Source organism: Stegodyphus dumicola, chromosome 3 (genome assembly GCF_044657685.1).
Source record: "Stegodyphus dumicola isolate Sdum_Otavi_A_Nest chromosome 3, ASM4465768v1".
NCBI lineage: Eukaryota > Metazoa > Arthropoda > Arachnida > Araneae > Eresidae > Stegodyphus > Stegodyphus dumicola.
In genome coordinates, this window is record NC_140770.1 from 250,388,432 (window position 1) to 250,408,197 (window position 19,766).

The 19,766-nt window shown below is 34.8% G+C and overlaps 1 protein-coding gene across 9 annotated transcripts in view; it reads right to left on the reverse strand.

Moving 5' to 3' along the window:
* Positions 1–19,766, reverse strand: part of LOC118188210 (mitochondrial glutathione transporter SLC25A40-like) — a 92,064-nt gene that overhangs the window by 46,759 nt on the left and 25,539 nt on the right. For 7 of the 9 annotated variants that reach the window (XR_004758072.2, XR_015040436.1, XR_015040435.1 and 4 more), the window contains exons 4-5: positions 12,314–12,444; positions 5,941–6,015 (exon numbers count right to left, since the gene is read on the reverse strand). Coding sequence is in view for 5 of the 9 variants with exons in the window: in XM_035358589.2 (XP_035214480.1) it covers positions 5,941–6,015; positions 12,314–12,444 (206 nt within the window). In the remaining 4 variants the exon portion in view is untranslated. The remainder of the gene's footprint in view (positions 1–5,940; positions 6,016–12,313; positions 12,445–19,766) is intronic. The other 2 variants (XM_035358592.2, XM_035358591.2) reach the window with 1 other exon arrangement.

A 19,766-nucleotide genomic window follows, 5' to 3' on the forward strand; every position in this document is an offset into this window, starting at 1 on the left:
ATGCTTCTCAATCATCAATCAATTAATGAAAGGCAAAATCTGTAGTATGGTTCTAAATCCAGAAAATACCGATAGTGAAGAAGTGACAGAGAAGTTGCTGAAAAAGAAAAAATTTCAATTAACAAGTTAGTCGGAATTCTAGACACAGCAGTTACAGGACTTCAACAATATAACTAAACAAGAGATTATGTCTGTCTACAGAATTAAAGAAAAAGTATTAGCCCCCCCCCAAAAAAAACGAAGCAGCTTAAACAACTTGCATTGAAAAAAATGTTTAATAAGGTAAATAATTAATAAATATTAAGCTTTTTTTTATTTTGATACTCTTTACATCATAAATACTTCATTATTTCATAAATCACGATTTCATATTTTTAATTTTATAATTTCTACATGTCATCTTACTAGATTTAAACTGATGATCTAATATCTAGAAAAATCCCAAATCCGGAATCACCAAAGTCCTGACGTTTTTAAGTTTGACTATATACAAACTTAAAAACAATACCTTAAAAAAAAGAGAGAAGACAACACAAGTTTCACTGATTACTAGACTCTCAGTGATTTGAACGGAAATTCAATCAAAAATGAGTAATGTGGTGAGTAGTGTTATCTTCCAGACAAAGTGACTAAAATGCATGAAACTTCCAACCTTGTGATATAATACAGCAACTATACACACAGTTCCAATTACCTAACATGAATGAAACTAAATTTAGATAATTGGGAATGTTGGATAACATACCATTAAAATTGACCTGCTGAACAATAACAATCTATTCCAAACATGGTACAACGAAATACAATTGGTATTCTTACATCATTTTTTATTCCTAAAACACAGTTCTGCCTGCAAAAAGTAAGGTTATTTCATTGGAAAATAAAGGTACAATACTGCCAACAATGTACAAATGTAAAAAAAAGAAAATTACACTTTCTGTTAAAAAATTCCTTGTAAAACATCACAGTTATACAGAACATCAGTAGTAATAATAACTTCTAGCGTGAAGTAAGCTTTAGCAACAACTCCAATACCCAAGTCTCTCACAAAAACAACTATTTGAAAAGATGAATAATTTTTATAACATATTAAATACATTAGTACGAATTCTTTAGAAGCATGATTAAATGCAATGATACATGAATCAAATGTGCAAATTAAAGTGTTGCAGAATAACAAATAAAAAATACATATGCAGAATGATGACATTAAGATCACAAGGGATGCCATGAATGTCAAAACCAGTAGAGTCTGAATTCAGACCCATTATAGGAAGGAAGAGTCTACATCAGGTCTCAAAAATGGACAGAAACTGATCTTCAGCTGCAAAGAAAAGATGTAAATATACTTGAGTCAAAAGATTGATGCTTTTTGTAAGAAAATGCAGTTATGGCACAACAAATTGAAAGAAAATAGTTTTGAAATGTTTCCCACGTTGTATGGTTTTGTGAAAGATTCCCCACTGGAAGATTATCACAAAGCTGAGCTATTAGAAACTGTGGGAAGCCATTTAGAAAACTTGAGTGAGAATTTCAAACGATACTTCTTTGCAGAAAATGATATCAAGTTGTCAGACTGGAGCTGGGTTTTAAATTCATTTGAGAAAAGACCTGTCGGACTATCATTACAAGAACAACAACTGATAGATTTTTCAACAAGTACCTTACAAAAGTCAAACTTTCTTAATAAATCTTTAACAAACTTCTAGACTGAACTTCAAAACGACTACTCCATTATAAAAGACAAAGCGCCTAGAAATCTGTTGCCTTTTCTAACGTTTTATCTTTGTGAAATTGGATTTTTTACACTTGCTGCTTTAAAATCTAAATACAAAAATAAACTTCAAGTAGAAAATGAACTCAAAGCGGCTATCTCTAACATGGAACCAAATTTAGAGAAGTTGTGTGCCTTAAAACAAGCTCATGTTAGCCATTAGTCCTTAGAATGTTTCTTTGTCAATGTTAAATAAAATTTCAATAAAGTTTTTTTAATCTATCTATCGCATTTTATCATTATCATTTTATTTACAATCTGTAGTGTGACCCCCCCCCACAGTTTGAGAAATGCTGTTATAAGGAATGAATTTGATTATATAATTGTGACACAGCACATTAAGGATATTTTTTCTCCTACAAGTAATAAAGGCAAATTGACTAATATTTACGTAACACATGGCAATGTTTTTAAAATTTTAAAAAGAACTTTTAACAAGTCAAATTTACGTTAATATTTATTTTGTATTAACACAAACAAATAAATATAACAAATAATATAATATATATATATTAAAAAAGTTCTTGTCGTTTCTGATATGACATTGGAAGAGTGAACCCCAACATATAAATAGTCACCAAACCTGGCGATGAAGTGGTTAGAATGGGAGTCCAGACATTGACCAAGAGTATAAAAGCACGTTGCATCAGTACTTAACTTAACTCACACAGTGAATGATTGCAATGGATGCGTCAAAGGTACTCATTCAGAGTTGTTTGCTGTATGATTTTAACCTTCTCGCTGCGTACTTTTTGATCAAAATAGGTTCAAAAATTGCGTATTTTTTTATTACATATTTCAAATCTACATATATTTTAGAGTTAAAATATACAAAAAATTTTTGTAAAAGAGTTTTTTTGATATAGAATTAGATCATAGAAAAAAGTTGTCAGAATACTGAAATTGAACAATAATGATATAAAAGGAAAATTTTGAAAATTAATATTGGTTAAATTATGATTTATTTTATAAAATACAAAGGTAAAACATATATACTAATGAAAATATTTGCATACCAATTTTGCACCACTGTCGAACGTTTTCAACAGAAACTGAATTTTCAGATTCATCACTATCTGCAGAGGAATCTGAAAAATTCTCATCAGTTTTGCTATAACTATCTTTAACATACTTGAAATCCAAGTCAGAACTACTATTAGTGTCAAAAATATCGTCAGGAATATAAGTTATATCACACGCGAAACGCTTCCTGCCAGACATCATTGAAGTCTGAAAAGCATGCGCAAAATGCTACATTACGTATTCTTGTATATATTTGGCAGAAATGTGGACAACTAAAGCCATCTGTTAGCCTACATCTAAATAAACAATTAAACAACACAGAAAAGCCAAAAGGAAACCTTGAACAGGGAAAGAGCAAGTTGCACAGTTAAATAGACGGCAAAAATTCATCCCCGTGGAAATCACGGGTTGCGCAAATTTTGCTACTTTTACATTGCCCGTGGAAATTGCGGGATGCGCAGCGAGAGGGTTAAAGTGGGCCTGTCAGCAGCAGAATCAAGTCAGCAAATTTTCCAAGCCTTTGGGGATGATGCAGTTAACGAACGAACCGCTCGGCAATGGTTCCAAAAGTTCAGGTCAGGACATGTCTCTTACTGATGCACAACACAACGGCCGGCCACAAGCACTGGACGATGAGGCCCTGAGAGCACTCATAGAGAGAGAGATAGTAGCCAAACATGTGGTGAGTTTGCTGCCCACTTTCAGGTATTTGATGAAACAATCAGATCCCATTTGCACCACATAGGAAAGGCATACAAACTGAGCAAGTACGTACCACACTCACTGTCCAATGCAAACAAGCAACAGCATGTCGCTGCCAGCTTGCTATTGCTTGCTTGGCACCGCAATGCATCCATATTTGATTGAGTAGTTACCAGCGATAAAAAGTGGGTTCAGTATGACACGCCCAAGCGTTCCAGACATTCGCTGTCACCCCGAGACCCTATGCCTCATACTGCAAAACCTTCTCATCACCCACACAAGATCATGCTCTGTATCTGGTGGACTAGTCGCCAGGTGGTGCACTATGAACTCCTGCCAGTAGGCCAAACCATCACGGCAAGCCTGTACTCGCAGCAGTTGGAATGTGTGCATCAGGCACTGATGCATAAAGAGTCAAGCATAAGGGTGTACTCCTCCACCATGACAATGTGAGGCTGCATATGGCTCGGGAGGCCAGAGACACCATCCAGCAACTGGGCTGGGAGACACTAACCCCTCCATCATGCTCCCCAGACCTCATGCCAACAGACTACCACCTTTTCCATTCCCTCGACAACCACCTTCATGGGAAATCCTTCAACAACCAACCAGACCTTTAAATGCCCTCACGGGCTTCTTTGCATTCAAGACCCTGAGTTTTACCGCGATGGCATTGCAGAGCTAGCCACTTGTTGGCAAAAGGCACTGGATGCCGATGGCGATTACTTTGAGGATTAGTGATGATTATTATTTGTTTTATGACTTTTTCTTTCTCACTGTCCAAAACGGCAAGAACTTTTTTGGTTACCTTGTATATGTTTTACATATAATATTGCTGCAATGTGGAAAATTTTAGGTACCAAGCCATTTTCCATATCTAACAGCTCTACTAAAATCAGAGATTTCATATTTTGTAATTTGGTGACAAAATTTGAGAACATACTACCAAACATGTAAATTATTGAACAGAAAATAGGAATCATGAATTCTAGTGGATACCTGTAATAAAAATCTACATAGGGACATACAGGGTGATTCAGAACTTAAGAGACAAATTTAGTACAACAAACACTTTCTGTATAAGAATGTACAGGTATAAACAACCCAGTGAGGTAAAAACACAAGAAATAAGACATGAAATGAAACACAAATTGTTTACCTAATGCATCATTAATAAATTCTGCATTACAGAATATGTACAAAAATTGTGCAAAATTGCATTTACCAACAGTAATAATACAAGCTTGATAGAAAGAGCATTGATACACTGCATTGATACAGTGGTTGACTTGTAGTGTTTCCAGCAGGAGGAGGTATGGGGCCTCATATGCATCAGCATTATACATCTATAGGAACATACAATTGAGACTGAACCGTAACCATGATCAGAAATTCTATGAATTTAAGGAAAATAAGCTTCACATGTATAGGGTTACAAATGGTAATGGCACAGAAAAGCTATGAATGTATTACAAATGCTTTCTCAACAGATGAATGCCTGTTAAAAGGTGTATGAATGGTTACACTGCCAACTTTGTGAAATTAGTTCCTTCCATGTCAACAGGCAAGAACAGGACTAACTGAGAGATGCATTTTGCCCAGACATGGAGATTCATCTTGAACCTTGTGGAAGACAAACCCAACACAAGCAATATAAGAACTACTGCTTGCTGCATAAATATGAGTCAACCCATCACTTGGAGACCATTCAATGAAGAATGTTTTTATCCATACCATAGAACTCAAGTTTGAAAACAGATTATCCTTTGTACTTGGGATTTAGTCGGTGGTTCTCTGTAATAGAGTGCCCTGCCATCAGCCTTTGCGGCCCATGTGGTGTTCTTAGATGATGTGATTTTTACATACGGTGATTTTAACATGTGCAACTGAAATTTTATGGGCAATCTCAAACTCATATGCTAACATATCCACATGCATTCCAAGATCAATTCTCTGAATGTACAGGTGGGTTTTGCAAACAACTTCCTGATTGGCTCATATCTAACACTAAAATAGCATTTTATCTTACACTAAATTTTCTTTCCTATGCAGATTTTAATAATATAACTAGCTTTCTTTGCCATCATAAATGACATGTCACTGAGATTAGGCTTTAATTTTTATTGCAAACTATTTAAAAGTTCACAGTGTGAAGATAAGTAATATCATGGTGATAAATTCTAAATGCTCTGCATACAAAAAAAAAAAAAAAAAAAAAAAAAAAAAAAAAAAAAAAACACATAGTTGAAGGAATTTTTAATTAATCAAGTATACATAATTAAATACAAATTGTGTAATTTGCATGTATGAGCCATAATTAAATATAAATTATAATATTACAGGCTTTGGCAACACACATTTCCATAACACAGATAAAATCAGTTCATTAATGAGGATCGATAAGATTTAGAAAAGACTAATAAATGAAAGTGTATATTTACCTGAATATTTTACCCTTTCTGACTGCAATTTAGTGCGTAAAAATTCTATAGGACTTATAGCTGTAACAGTCAGAACTGAAATTATAATTAATATAAAAGGTAAGAATAATTTTAGTCATAGGCATTATTTTTATTAATAAACAACAAAGTAATCTCTCAAATTATCTAAGTATCCCTCCCCAAAAAAAAATTCATTCCACCTTTGATTATTGAAGAATAAGAAATAAAATATATTATTTTTGAAAGCCATGAAGCAATGAGACAATCTTCCAGTCAAGAGTGAGGAAAGGAAGAGGATAATAAGAACTTGGGATTAATGTCCTCCCACTGTACAGCTGACAACACAGTGAAGCATAATCACTTTCATCACAATACATTAAAACTTTGTATCCTCTTTTGACTACTTTTTTTTTCCATGAATTGTTTTATCAAACTTCTTTTTTTATATCAGATCGATTCATCTACTTATTGACAAAAAATTGTTCAGACAAGTGACTTAACTTGTGGATGCAATTTATACAGTTTATCAAAATTTTCATCTTCTCTTTTTGGCACAAGAATGTTGTCATTCAGATGCAAATGTCCTAAAATCCCCACAAATCTCTTTATTGACATCTATTTTGATATATATGGGTCATAAAAAATCTCACTGCTAGGAAAAATATCTCTATAACTTAGCAGTTTATTTACTCCCATCAAAAAGTTCATTTCAAGAAAAGCATACATGCGTAGTAATGGGAGGAATCTTTATCTTCCTGTGTCACATATTAATTTGCTTGAAAATAATTATCTGGATAAATGCCCCAGTAAATATTATGAGAAATATACTGATGGTTGAAGGATTATCCATGTCAGTAACTTCTTCTGGGGGACCATGTTTCTACTGGGGGACCAAGTAGTCAGGGACAGACTTTTGAAGATTTTTCCAATTCCCTTCCATAGCTCTTGAAGAATCTGGCAAGTCCATTTCAACATCTTCATCACTTCCTTCTTGCTCTACTGTAGTCTTAATAACCATGCAGTCTCCATCAACAAGAAGAAGAATAATTTCCTCTTCATCATTTTAATTTTTGGATATCACAGATTCTGAATCAGAGGGAATCTTCTCAAACAGAGCATCGGATATATTAAGTTCTTTGCATGGCATTTTCAAAGTCAGCCCAAAAAAAAATCTATATACATATAATTTATCTACAGCATATAATTACTTTAAGAGTCCTAAACTAATACACTGCAATAAAATCTTTTTTTTTTTTTTTTTTTGAAAAACTATACAAACAGAGATCCAAATGCCTATGATTGAATGCAAACAGAAAATGAGAAATTTTTCTCACAAACATACATATATAAAATTACACAAGGACCCACCCATCCCAGTGTACATGTTTACAATAAAGATCTCATACAAATACGTAATTAGCTTTCACAGAATTCAAATGAAATCATCTGTGACAGAACACAATCAGAAAATGAGAAACTTTTCTCACAAACAGATACAAAATCAGGCAAGGACCTTTTCACTCCCAGCATATGTGCTGGCATTAAACAACACACACAGTTTTTATCAGTTTTTAGACAGCTTAGGTGAAAAACATTCCTACAGCTGGTACAAGAATTATTGATACCATCATAAATCAAATGCATGCCGTGCTCAAGACAGTCTCCATTTGCACTGTCAGAAAGCTATAATGACAGCAAAAATCGATAATGTTTTCCTAATTTTACTTTAAAACAAAGCTGTATACATATTATTTAGAATCTAAATAATGAATTCTGATGGGTTACTTTTCACGTTAAATATGCCATAATTTGAATCCTTTAAAAACAACCTTTAAAACAACAAACAACAATAAAAGGGGAACACAATGCCTTAATTTCCGGGGTTCTGCCATTTCTAAATATCAAATACCTCAGCAGGAATAAATTTAAATTTAGGAAAAACTAAAAAAATTTGTGCTCTTGTGGCATGAACGACATGTGGCAAAGAATTAAAGTGCTCTTCCACATGGCAATGATCTATGTAACACTGCATATAAGGTTAAAATATTGTTCCAAAATTTACATCAAACTTCTATATTCAACGAATTCAAATGCCCATTTAAGATTAAGTTGGAGTAATAGCAACACAACATTCCAATAACATAATTTAAGTTCTGCAAGAACATGGTAACAGACATCAAGAGACCAATTAAAATCTTATTTATGCCTCATTGGGCAAAAGAGCTTTTTGCAGCAAGATAAGGACCTCCATCATATTATGCAGATGACTATAATCTATAGCTAGGTAGACTTGATGCAATAAAAGTATTCATTCAAACTGAATTATTTCTTAATGCATCAGTGACTTAAGTTATTATTCAAGATTTATGAGTTTAAATCAAAACAGAAAAGTTCTGCGATAACCTTCGTATAGGACTTATAAATCATATACTAAGGATTTTATTTTGAGCAGTTCAACAGGTATATGAAATTTCTCCCCAGATCTCTCTTTTTCTTCCCTCCTACTCATATAATCACTAGTTATAACAATGCTAACTACTATTAACAAACGCTGTAAAATATTTATTTAAAAAAGAACATAATTTGCAAGATAATACATCTGAAATAACAGAAGTAAATATTAAGATTACATCAAACCATGCAAAATTAAATCTGTTAACAGTTTTCATAGCTGTAATCCTATCAAAATGTGGTGATCTTAAAAGTGAAGGGAAGTGTTTGGTAAAATAATACATCAAAATTAAAATTGGGCAACAGAAAGTTTAAAACTAATTAGTTAATCATTGAAAAATAATGAAGACTAGCCATCTCAGCAAAAGACAGCTTTCCAGGGAACTTACATTACCTACTCAGAAATTTATGAAAAATTTACAGCGGCTTATTTCTCTAGCAACTGAATACTGAATGGAACTATCAACATTTAATAATTTTATTTACTTACCAATAAGCTAGAATTTGGACTATAAATTAGAGCTTATGGGTAATTTCTGCTAGTCCTGTTAATTACTTCTTATACACAGAAAGGTCATTATTGTGCTGTTGCTATTTTGAAATTAATGGTTTTTCACAATGTACTCAGTCTAGTTTTAGTAAATAGGGCTAGCCAGTCAATTGAAAGTGACTACAATTGCCCCTAGCTGAAAGTGATACAAAACTTTATTCTGCAACAAGAAAATGACTAAAGCACCCCTAGCCAAAGTGACATAAAACTTTACTCTGTAACAGTCAGATATACATAAAAATTACCAAATACAAAATTGAACAATATCACCAATTATTATAAATCAGCATATAGACAAACAGTCACATGCAGGTGACAGGTGACGGAGGACGGGGACGCCTGATGTTTAACAGAGGTAAACAGGCATATGTCCCGCGCCCTCCCATATCCAGTGGCAGCAACTCCCAGGAGCCTCATGAGGCCACCTTGGGAGTTTATTGAAGAATTTTACTTAATTGTACATGGCCATACAGAAGCGTCTTAGGAATACATTAGTTTTGATCGATAGGTGGATGATTTGTTACATCTTGGTTTTTAGACACTGTTAGACACTAATTACAGCATATACATACACATACAAATACATACAATTGCACATATAAAGATACATACAAAACACTTGTAAAACACATATAAAAGCACATATATAACACATATAAAACATGTAAGCACATTATATAAAAATAGAAATTAGATACTAGTTTGCACACACTTATACAAGTAAAACACATACTTATAATGAAACATATTTAAGCTAATATATAGTATACACTTACACTAAAGACACATTTAGATCATTTAGACACATTTAGATCACATATCACATGTAAAATGCGCAAATAAACATACATAAAGCATGCAGGCACACTGTAGAATATTAAATTTTGTTATTAGATGATATAGTAATTACAGATGAAACTTTACTCTGGAGAATACATTATGCAATACGTTATATCAGGTACACAATACTTATTTAATTTGAATAGATATGCAGCGCTTTTTATATACATAATGCTTACAGAATTGATACACAATGTAAAAACAGATACACTATGCTTGTAAAGCATTAGATATTAGAATTTATACTGCGCACAATTGTACAAACGAAATAAGACACTATACTACTATATACAACACAGTTATGGTGTACAATTATGCAAACAAAATTATACTAACGTATTAAAACGCAGAATAAAACACTATACTATGGTATATAACACAATTGTGCACAATTATATAAACACAATTATACTTACACATTAAAAAAAAAATCTATACTATTGTATACACACAATTATAGTACGCAGCACCATGCATGCTATGTTGCCAAGCTATATATTTCTATGCGAAGCTATGAGATTATACAGGTAATGCAGATACAATATTGATAGATATAGATGAATTATACATTATGCATATGTCATATACAGTGCAGATATAATACAGATAGTTTGAGTAATACAGATATGATGTGCAGGCAATAACTGTAGTGGAGACACTATGTTATAGAATGCGCTGAGCTTATTTTATATTATATTAGATGCACAATGTTTATTGGATTAAAGTAGGTACACAGTACTTTTTATATACACATTGCTCACAGAACAAATGCACAGTGCAAAGTCAGATACACAACAGGTTGTAAGGTATTGCAGGTAGTGCACACGCAATGTAGATAGTTGCATAGTAATTATATGCTTTATATACAGCAGATACTGTGCAGAATTTGACAAATTCAGTGCAGAATGAGGTGCATATTTATTGCAGATAGTTTGTATAACGCGTTTGTGTAATACAGTACTGGCAATGACTGTAGGAGAAACACTATGTTGTAGAATACACAGTGCATATTAGTATTGTAATAGATACATGATGCTTGTTATATACACAATGCTTACAGAATGGTTACACAATGCAAAGTCGGATACACATTTGTTTTACACTGTTCAGTTAAGCATGGACTAGCATGGACATGCAAGTAGTAATCTGTGATTAGTCAGTGTTGAGCTCTGTACACTGTTGATGAGTTCTGTACACGATTTGTCAGGGCGTTCCAATTACTCTGCGCACAGTACCTTATACACTGATATATAACTTGCAGTTGTTGTAATAACTGTGGTTATTCCAGGAAATACTTCTATAGATATTTCAGTCGTTGTAACTACTACAGAGACACAATGCAGGTAGCAGTCTGTTCATAGTCAGTAGTTTGCTCTATACGCCGTAAGTGAGTACTGTACGCAGTAAGCAGCTATGTCTGCAGTTATGTTGCAGTGCAGTTATGTTATAAGCGCAGCACATAATTTAAACATATTGTAAGTTGCATTCAGCTGATTGTCAGTATAAGAGACTGTCAGAATTCTGTTGATGATTTGGTGAAAGCTGACTGTGGTTGCTTTATGAGACGCCTTAATTGACGCTAGTTTGGTTGGCAGATATCTTGCCCTAGGTCGTTGACCTGCCTAATTATTTGGCAGATCTTTTTGACCGCTGGTGGGTGCTTAATGATGAATCGTTTATATGATTCTATATTTGTGGCTGGGAGTGGTAGGTGTAAGTTGGATGTAAGGCTGCATGCAGCAATTATCAATAATATACTATCTAATATAAATAGATTACACAATGCATTGCCAACAAATCATGATTATAGACAAATTACTGACTGCCATATTATTAATGCATGCTCAGAATTCCCATTTCAAAAATTGCATATTTAGATGTTAATACATATGCCTTGTTCCCTGCTACTGAGTCCAGATTGAGAAGCAAAAGCTTACTCTCTGGTGTCAGCTCACTATCCAAACATTTCAGCATTGCAAATTGAAAGCATGCTGCTATGTTACCTTTCTCTTTATGGTGGCATGCCTTCCCAAATAAGTTTCCTTCATTGGATGTAGACTAGATAGAAAACGTTCAACTTGCCACCCAAAAGCATTTTTGGCATGACTATCAAATTAGTAACAAAGTATTACAGTTTCAAAATACTGACTGCATAAATAATAAAATACCAGAAACTTTGAGGTGATTTGCACACCCATGCAGGAAGTGGTTCATCACACAAATTGTTAATAACATCATAAATTTTGCTGGCCTATATTTTTGTGAATTTGAAATTAAAAGTAGTACATACTTACTTAACACATAAGAAACAAAATATCAAAGAAAAATCCTATTTTATAAAACCAATTTCATACTTATATGACAAAAAAATTCAAAATAAAATAGTATCACTTCTGTACACATATGAAAACATTTAGGGGAAAGTAAATGCATTTTCTTTCCCAGCTTTACAAACTACACACTAATCTATCATCATCAAAAGTTAGTACAGAAACTTTTTAACAACCAAAATACTTCTTCCTTTCTGGTTACCTCTTGCACTAATTCCAGACATCATAGGAACCCAGTAAGGATGCAATGGTGGAACCAGAGTTTTCATTGTATTATCACGGATCTGTTCATACATGGTAAAATATATTACTGTTGCAGGTATGGCCATCACTCTACAAAAACAACAATATATATACACATAAATATAATCAAGGGATAATTAATATAACTAAATCTTAAAAAAATGGCAAGCTTATTAACAGGAATAATATTTAATACAGAATAAAAGTGAAACAAAAACAAGATAAAATAGCAAAATAGTGAATAATTATAAATTCTTTGGCTTTTCTTCAAGAATGCTGCATATTAATTTACAGTGCATAGTGAATTCATAATGTTAATATTTGTGAATTAATTCTTAATGCATTCTTATTTAAACTCATTTTTCATTGAATACACTCTTTCTTAAAAAGTTAACGAAAAGAACTGTACAGCTAAAAAGTGAGTGTTTGTTCCTTCCCATGCGACTACCCAATTGGGGTCATAGGCCAGGGAACAGCTGTGCTGCCGCCGCCCCCCTTTGCTTCCAAATTGAACATGTGTATTGCTTATTGAAGGAGGAAAATTTCGGCTTTCTTCTGAAACAAATACTTTCTGTTGTGTTTATCACTACACATGTTGCAACTTTGACTTTTCTCTTTATGGTAAGAGTTACATTCCTTGAGATTTAGCACAAGAACGGGTATGTCACTTTTGAAACAGGGTAAGAATTTTCTTAGAAATTGAGGTAAATTATTACCTTTTTTCTCATTTGACAAAGTGAGTTCAAGATAAGTGTTTGATTGGGTGAATATTAATTTATAGTTAATTTGAACCACTAGTGAATTTAGAGGCGTCCCATAGTTCAGCATTACCAAGGTTTTAAAAATTGTTACACTAGAAGCAAAAGAGCAGGTTTTTCCACCAAAAAGAAATGTCATAAAGTAAAAAAGGAGGTGAATTAAGCTTTCCCGTGGCTTGGGATAAAAGCTGAAGGAACCAGACTGAGTGCAACAAGGGTTCTCTTCGTGTTTTTGGCTAGTGAATATGTTGAAGGAACTAGGCTGAAGCCCACGTTTTTCTGGGCGGGCTGATCCTCAGAGAATTTGTTTCATCGTCCTTTTTTTTTTTTTTTTTTTTAAATTGAAGAACAGTCTTTTGATTATACCAAAACACCAGTGAGGTTATCACATTCTTGCCACTAGATGGCGGGCATCTCTTCCTTTACTTTTTCTGTAATTGAGTTCTGAGAACGAGGCTAGACTGGAACCGCTCTGAGGAGCGTAAAGACGAATCTTCAGACTCAGAAAAACATTAAAATGTACTGTCTTAAAATAATTATCACCTACCTTGTAAATAGTGTATATTAGTGTCTTATTTCAATAAATAAGTAAAAGACAAGATGGCCTGTTAATTCTAATAGAAACTCTTACAGGAAAACATGATTATTAGAAGCCTGACATCGAGAACACTGAAGATGCAGCAGGTAAGGAACTTTACATTAATTTTACTGTAAATAGAAGAACCTGATGCAACATTTTTATGGCGCCCGAACAGGGACACCAGGTTTTTTTGAAAAGTTCTAATAAAGTGAATTCAAAAGCTGAATATTAAAATTGAAGATTTTAATACTTGTTCTTGAAGTATTCAGCAGAAGAATAATTTTGTTTTCTAAGTAAGAGTTAAATATTTCTTTTTCATGAGACATATATTTTTTGTATAAGTGTTTGAATCTAAGAAATATAATGGCAGAAGTAGATAAATTAAAAAAGAAAAGAAGTATCTTAAGAACTGCCGTTACAAAACTATTTAAGAAAATCAAAAGTGAATTAAATAAATCTGAAGGTAATATTAATGAGCTCGAAGAATTGTTAGAACAGCTTAATGCTAAAGCCGAAACACTATCTAATGCCAATGTAGAAGTTGAACCAATTCTGAGTGTAGATGAATTCGAAAATGAATTCAAAATTACAGAACAATATCGAGAGAAGATAACGTTATGGAAATTCAGGCTTAAGAAACGGATTAAGGAATTTAATCATGACTTAAATACACCAAACACTCAGCAAAATATAAAAGATACATCCAATGTTAAATTACCAAAACTTTCGATTTATGGGAACAGTAGTCAATGGCTTACTTTTTGGAATACTTTTGAGTCCTCAATACATAATAACGAATCATTGAACAAAGTAGACAAATTTAATTACCTGAAAGCATATTTAGGAGGAAAAGCTGCTAGTTGCGTTCAAGGACTTCCGTTATCGCCGAAACATTATGATTCAGCAATTCAAATCTTACACGACCGTTTTGGAAGGAGAGGCATTCTTATTAATGCACACATGAATAATTTGCTGAATGTTGAATCATTAAAGAATGCGAATGACATAAAAACATTTCGTAACTTGTATGATAAAGTACAAACACAGATTAGAGGTCTCGAAGCGTTAGATGTTGTATCGGAAGCTTACAGCTCTTTGCTGTGTCTGATGATTTTGAAGTTATTGCCTTCAGAATTAACGCTTGAATTTCATAGAACGCAAAATGTTGGCACCGATTATAACATAAAAGATTTAATGTCATTTTTACATGCAGAACTTTCATCCCGCGAACGCACAAGGTCAACGGTTTCGCAACAGCAAAAAGTATCCGATCGGTGACAGTCTTCTTCCCCCCCTGCAATGAAAAGCGCATATGGTCTCTCAAATAGACATAATAAACCAAAGATTCTGACCGCTACAGATTTGTTTACAAAATCCGAATGCAGGGAGGAAAATATGAACTGTGTCTTCTGTAATCAATTCCACAAGATTTATGACTGTAGTTTCGTTTCCAGCTTATCATTACATGAAAAAAAGGGACATTTTTAAAAAAGAAATATGCTTGCTATAAATGCCTAAAACCACACCATTTGGCGCGAAATTGTAGAACAAAAATAATTTCTGTTTGTATAAAACAACATGCAACTATTATGTGTAATAAACAAAATCCTTCTGTCGAGGTTTCGGAAATTAAAAAAGACGAAGAGATAGAAAATAAAGTACTTTCAAATCAAGCAGGATGAACTTTAGTTGTTCGCATATATGGAAGAGGGAATAACTAATTTGTTCGAGTGATAATTGACACCGGAAGTAAAAACTCATACATAAGCAGGTATGCAGCAGAAAGGTTACAATTAAGAAGCTTAGGTGAACAAAGTGTAATCCACAGACTTTTCGGTGGCATAGAAGTTTGGGTTAGTGAGTGAGTGAGTGATTATGGCGCAAAAACCAGAGATGATTATGACGCGCCAAACAAAAGATGAGATGATTACAATTGATGACATTAAAATTCAATAAATAAAAACAAGTAGATAAATGTACCAAATCCAGAGGATGAAGTCATATAAAAACAAGTTAAAAGCACATATTAACACTCAAGACACAGTCTTCAAAACAAATTACATTTGGTAATAAAAGCCAATCTCTTTTAAATAATAAAATAAATTAGAATTGACCTCTCTTCCGATTAAACGGTCGAGAGGTAAGTCATAGCTATTAAAATATTTCTGGCGAAGACTATTAAAACATGGACACTCAATTAAAATATGACGAACAGATAAACAAACATTACAATTAAAACAAACAGGCTCATTTTCAGCTTTGAGAAGATAGCTATGTGTGACTCTGGTGTGACCAATTCTGAGTCGAGTCAAAAGAACGTCCTCTTTACGATTTCCAGCAAAATCCCAATGCTCAATTCTAGGCTTGACGTTTCTCAACTTGTTGTGATGCTGAACATCCCAAATTTGCTGCCATTTTTTTCGTATCTTTCCCTTGATGACACAGCAGATGTCTCTAAAAGGGATAAGGCGACTGGACAGTTCGACAGCAGATTTTGCCACGATGTCTGCAAGCTCGTTTTCCTTTATTCCCGTATGCCCGGGAACCCAGCAGTACAGGATTTCATATCCTCGTATCGTTAAATTTCTATGAATTTTGAGAACATCCACTACCACAGGATTCTGAGTGTTGGGAAAAGCTTCCAAGGATTTAAGAGCACTATACGAGTCTGTATAAACTATGAACTTTTTGTGGCAGAGCTTTGAGATGTAAAAAAGACCATAATATATAGCAGATAGTTCAGATGTTAGGACTGAGAAAGCATGGTGCAGGCATCTGCTCTCAATGTAATCTTCAAATACAAAAGCCATCCCAACATGATCATTTGACTTTGATCCATCTGTGTATATCGGATGATAACTGCTATATTTGTGCCTGTGCTCAGCGAAAATTTGTCTGTAAACGATCTCGTTAGTGCTCGCCTTTACGTGATGTTTAAAAACATCAAGAAGCTGGATCCGTGAATTTTCCCAAGGTGGAATTTCAAAATTCTGTACTGCTTGGGGGTGCATATCAGAGAGGGAGAGTTTCTCAATGACAGGGCGAACTCTTAAAGGGAAAGTAGGAACACAGGATGGACGTGTTTCAAATAATGTGTTACACTCATTATCAAGTAAGCACAGCTTATTGGGATGTTCAGATTGAGATAGAGTATTAAAATATTGCAAAAGGGACAATTGCTCACGCCTCAGATAAAGTGATGGTTCGTTACAGTCAACATATAGGCTCTGCACAGGAGAAGTCCTGAAAGCTCCTGAACAAATCCGCAGACCTTGATGGTGAACAGGATCCAGTTTTAACAAAACAGATGACCGAGCGGATCCATAAACAACTGAGCCATAGTCCAGTTTAAAGCGGACGAGCGCTCTGTAAATGCGAAGCATGGAGCAACGCTCTGCACCCCAGGAGGTGTTCGCCAACACTTTTAAAATATTTAGTGTTTTTAGACACTTCTTTCTCAGGTTTAAAACATGGGGAAGGAAAGTCAATTTTCGGTCGAACGTCACTCCTAAAAATTTTACTTCAGGCGCAACTGGAATAATTGTACCATTCAAATATAACTCAGGTTCAGGATGGAGACCTCGCTTCCTACAAAAGTGCACGCACACAGTTTTCTGTTTCGAAAATGTAAATCCCTGTTTGTCTGACCATTCTTGGATCTTATTCAGAGCCATCTGCAGTTGCCTCTCTACATATCTCATGTCTGCTCCTCGACAGCTAATCTGCAGATCATCAACATATAGAGATCCCAAGATGGTGGGAGGAAGTTCTTTTAGTACAGAATTTATTTTTAAACTAAACAGGGTTACACTGAGCACACAGCCTTGAGGCACACCCTCTTCCTGTTCAAAAACATCCGAAAAAACAGAGCCAATTCTTACTTGAAAAGTTCTAGTGTTCAAGAAATTTTGAATGAAAATTGGTAGGTTGCCGCGCAAGCCACTCTCGTGAAGATCCCGGAGTATACCGTATCTCCATGCCTTATCATAAGCTTTTTCAATGTCGAAGAATATTGAGACAAGGTGACTTCTTCTGACAAAGGCTTTTCGAATAGATGTCTCTAATAGAAGCATATTGTCTACGGTCGTTCTCCCCTTTCGAAAACCGCTCTGATAAGGCGATATAATATTATTCTTTTCCAAGAAGTAGACTAGGCGGCTGTTTACCATCTTTTCAAACAGTTTGCAGAGGCAACTCGTAAGGGCAATTGGCCGATAGTTGGAGGGATTCCTTGGATCTTTCCCTGGCTTAGGAATAGGAATGACAACAGCTCTCCTCCATGCACTGGGAAAGGCACGCTCCTTCCACACCCTATTGTAAAGAGTGAGAAGGGCATTCAGTGACTTACAGGACAGATGCTTTAGCATTTCATAATTCACTCCATCAAGACCCGGAGAAGACCTATGTGTCTGCAATAAAGCACTCCTTAATTCAAGCATAGTAAAGTCTCTATTGTAAGGCTCAGATTTGGAAGAGTTGAATGCGATGGGATTTATTTCAGAGTGCTGCTTCATAGAAAGAAATGCAGGTGTATAGTTTCTGCTGGAAGAAACGGAAGCAAATGTCTCACCAATAGTATTCGCAATTTCTTCTATGGAGCTAATCACTCGGCCATCTTTTTCCAAAAAGGAAAGTGAGTGGTCTTTATATATGCCGCATGCTTTTCGAACTCTTTCCCAAACCCGCTTGCTAGGCGTGGAGGATGTTATTGACGACACATATGAAATCCAGGAATCCCTCTGGCTCTGCCTTCTTACTTTTCGTGCATTTGCTTTGGCTCTTTTAAAGGCTATGAGGTTTCGCAGAGTAGGATATCTACGAAAAATACCCCATGCTTTTTTCTGTTTTTTCAGTGCTTCATGACAGTCGCGATTCCACCATGGTTTTGAATATTTTAGTAGTTTTCCTGATGTTCTAGGAATGGAGAGCATAGCTGCCTGAATAATAGTATTAGTAACAGCTTCAACAGCGTCATCGATATGCGCATCTTCTACCATTTCATCTGTGAGCTCTGCAATGGAAGAGAAGATTTCCCAGTCTGCCCTGTCCAGTATGAATCGAGGGGATCTCGACATGGGGTTTGCTCCTCTTCGTGCAAGAGACACAAGAATGGGATAATGATCACTGTTGTAAAGATCTTTACCCACATTAAAAGTGCAAAAAGGCAACAGAGATGGTGAACAGATGGCAAGGTCGAGAGCATGGAATGTTTTTGAAGGCTCATGGAAGTAAGTATCTTGCCCATTATTGAGGAGACAAAGGCTATGATCTTCGATCATCTGCTCAATTTGTCTTCCTCGGCAATTTGTATCCTTACTACCCCAGAGCGGACTATGGCCGTTAAAATCTCCTATTATGATGAAAGGCTCAGGCAGCTGCTCTAAAAGACCATTTAAATCTTGCTGATCAATATGCTCATTTGGAGGCAAATACAGAGAAACGACTGTAACAACAATATCAAAATTTGTTTGAGTAGCGACAACTTGGAGGGATGTCGTCAAAGAAAGCACATTTGAGGGATATTTGAGGGCACATTTGAGTGAGGTGAGGAGACCTACACCTCCACTGGCACGCTCACCTGCAATGTTATCTTTCCTGACGAAAGAAAACCTCCGAAGTTTTGCTTGTTGTTCCAGTTTTAGATTTGTTTCCTGTATTGCGAAGCATAAAGGTTGATGAACATTGATTATAGCTTTGATGTCGAGCAAATTTCGGTGGAAACCGCGACAGTTCCATGAGACGAGGGTGGCCATTATGATTGATGTTTGTTGTTCTTGTGTTCCTTTTTAGTTTTACGCGGAAGCAGATGATCGGGAACTTCTAGACCGTCTTCCACTTCCATACTGTCTGAATCTGCAGATTCAGAAATAATTTTATTTGCAGAACTATTGCTGGGACTTCTATTTTTGGTTTCTATTATTGGAGGCACAGTTTTGGGTTTACTCGGGATTGCTATTTCTTTATTTTGTATGGTATGTGTTGGATTTTCTTTGTTCTTGCTTGCAGGCTGCTGGTTTTTATTTGGTGGAGTCTGTGTACTTATGGAAGTTTGGGTGGCTATTGTGCGGGTTGAT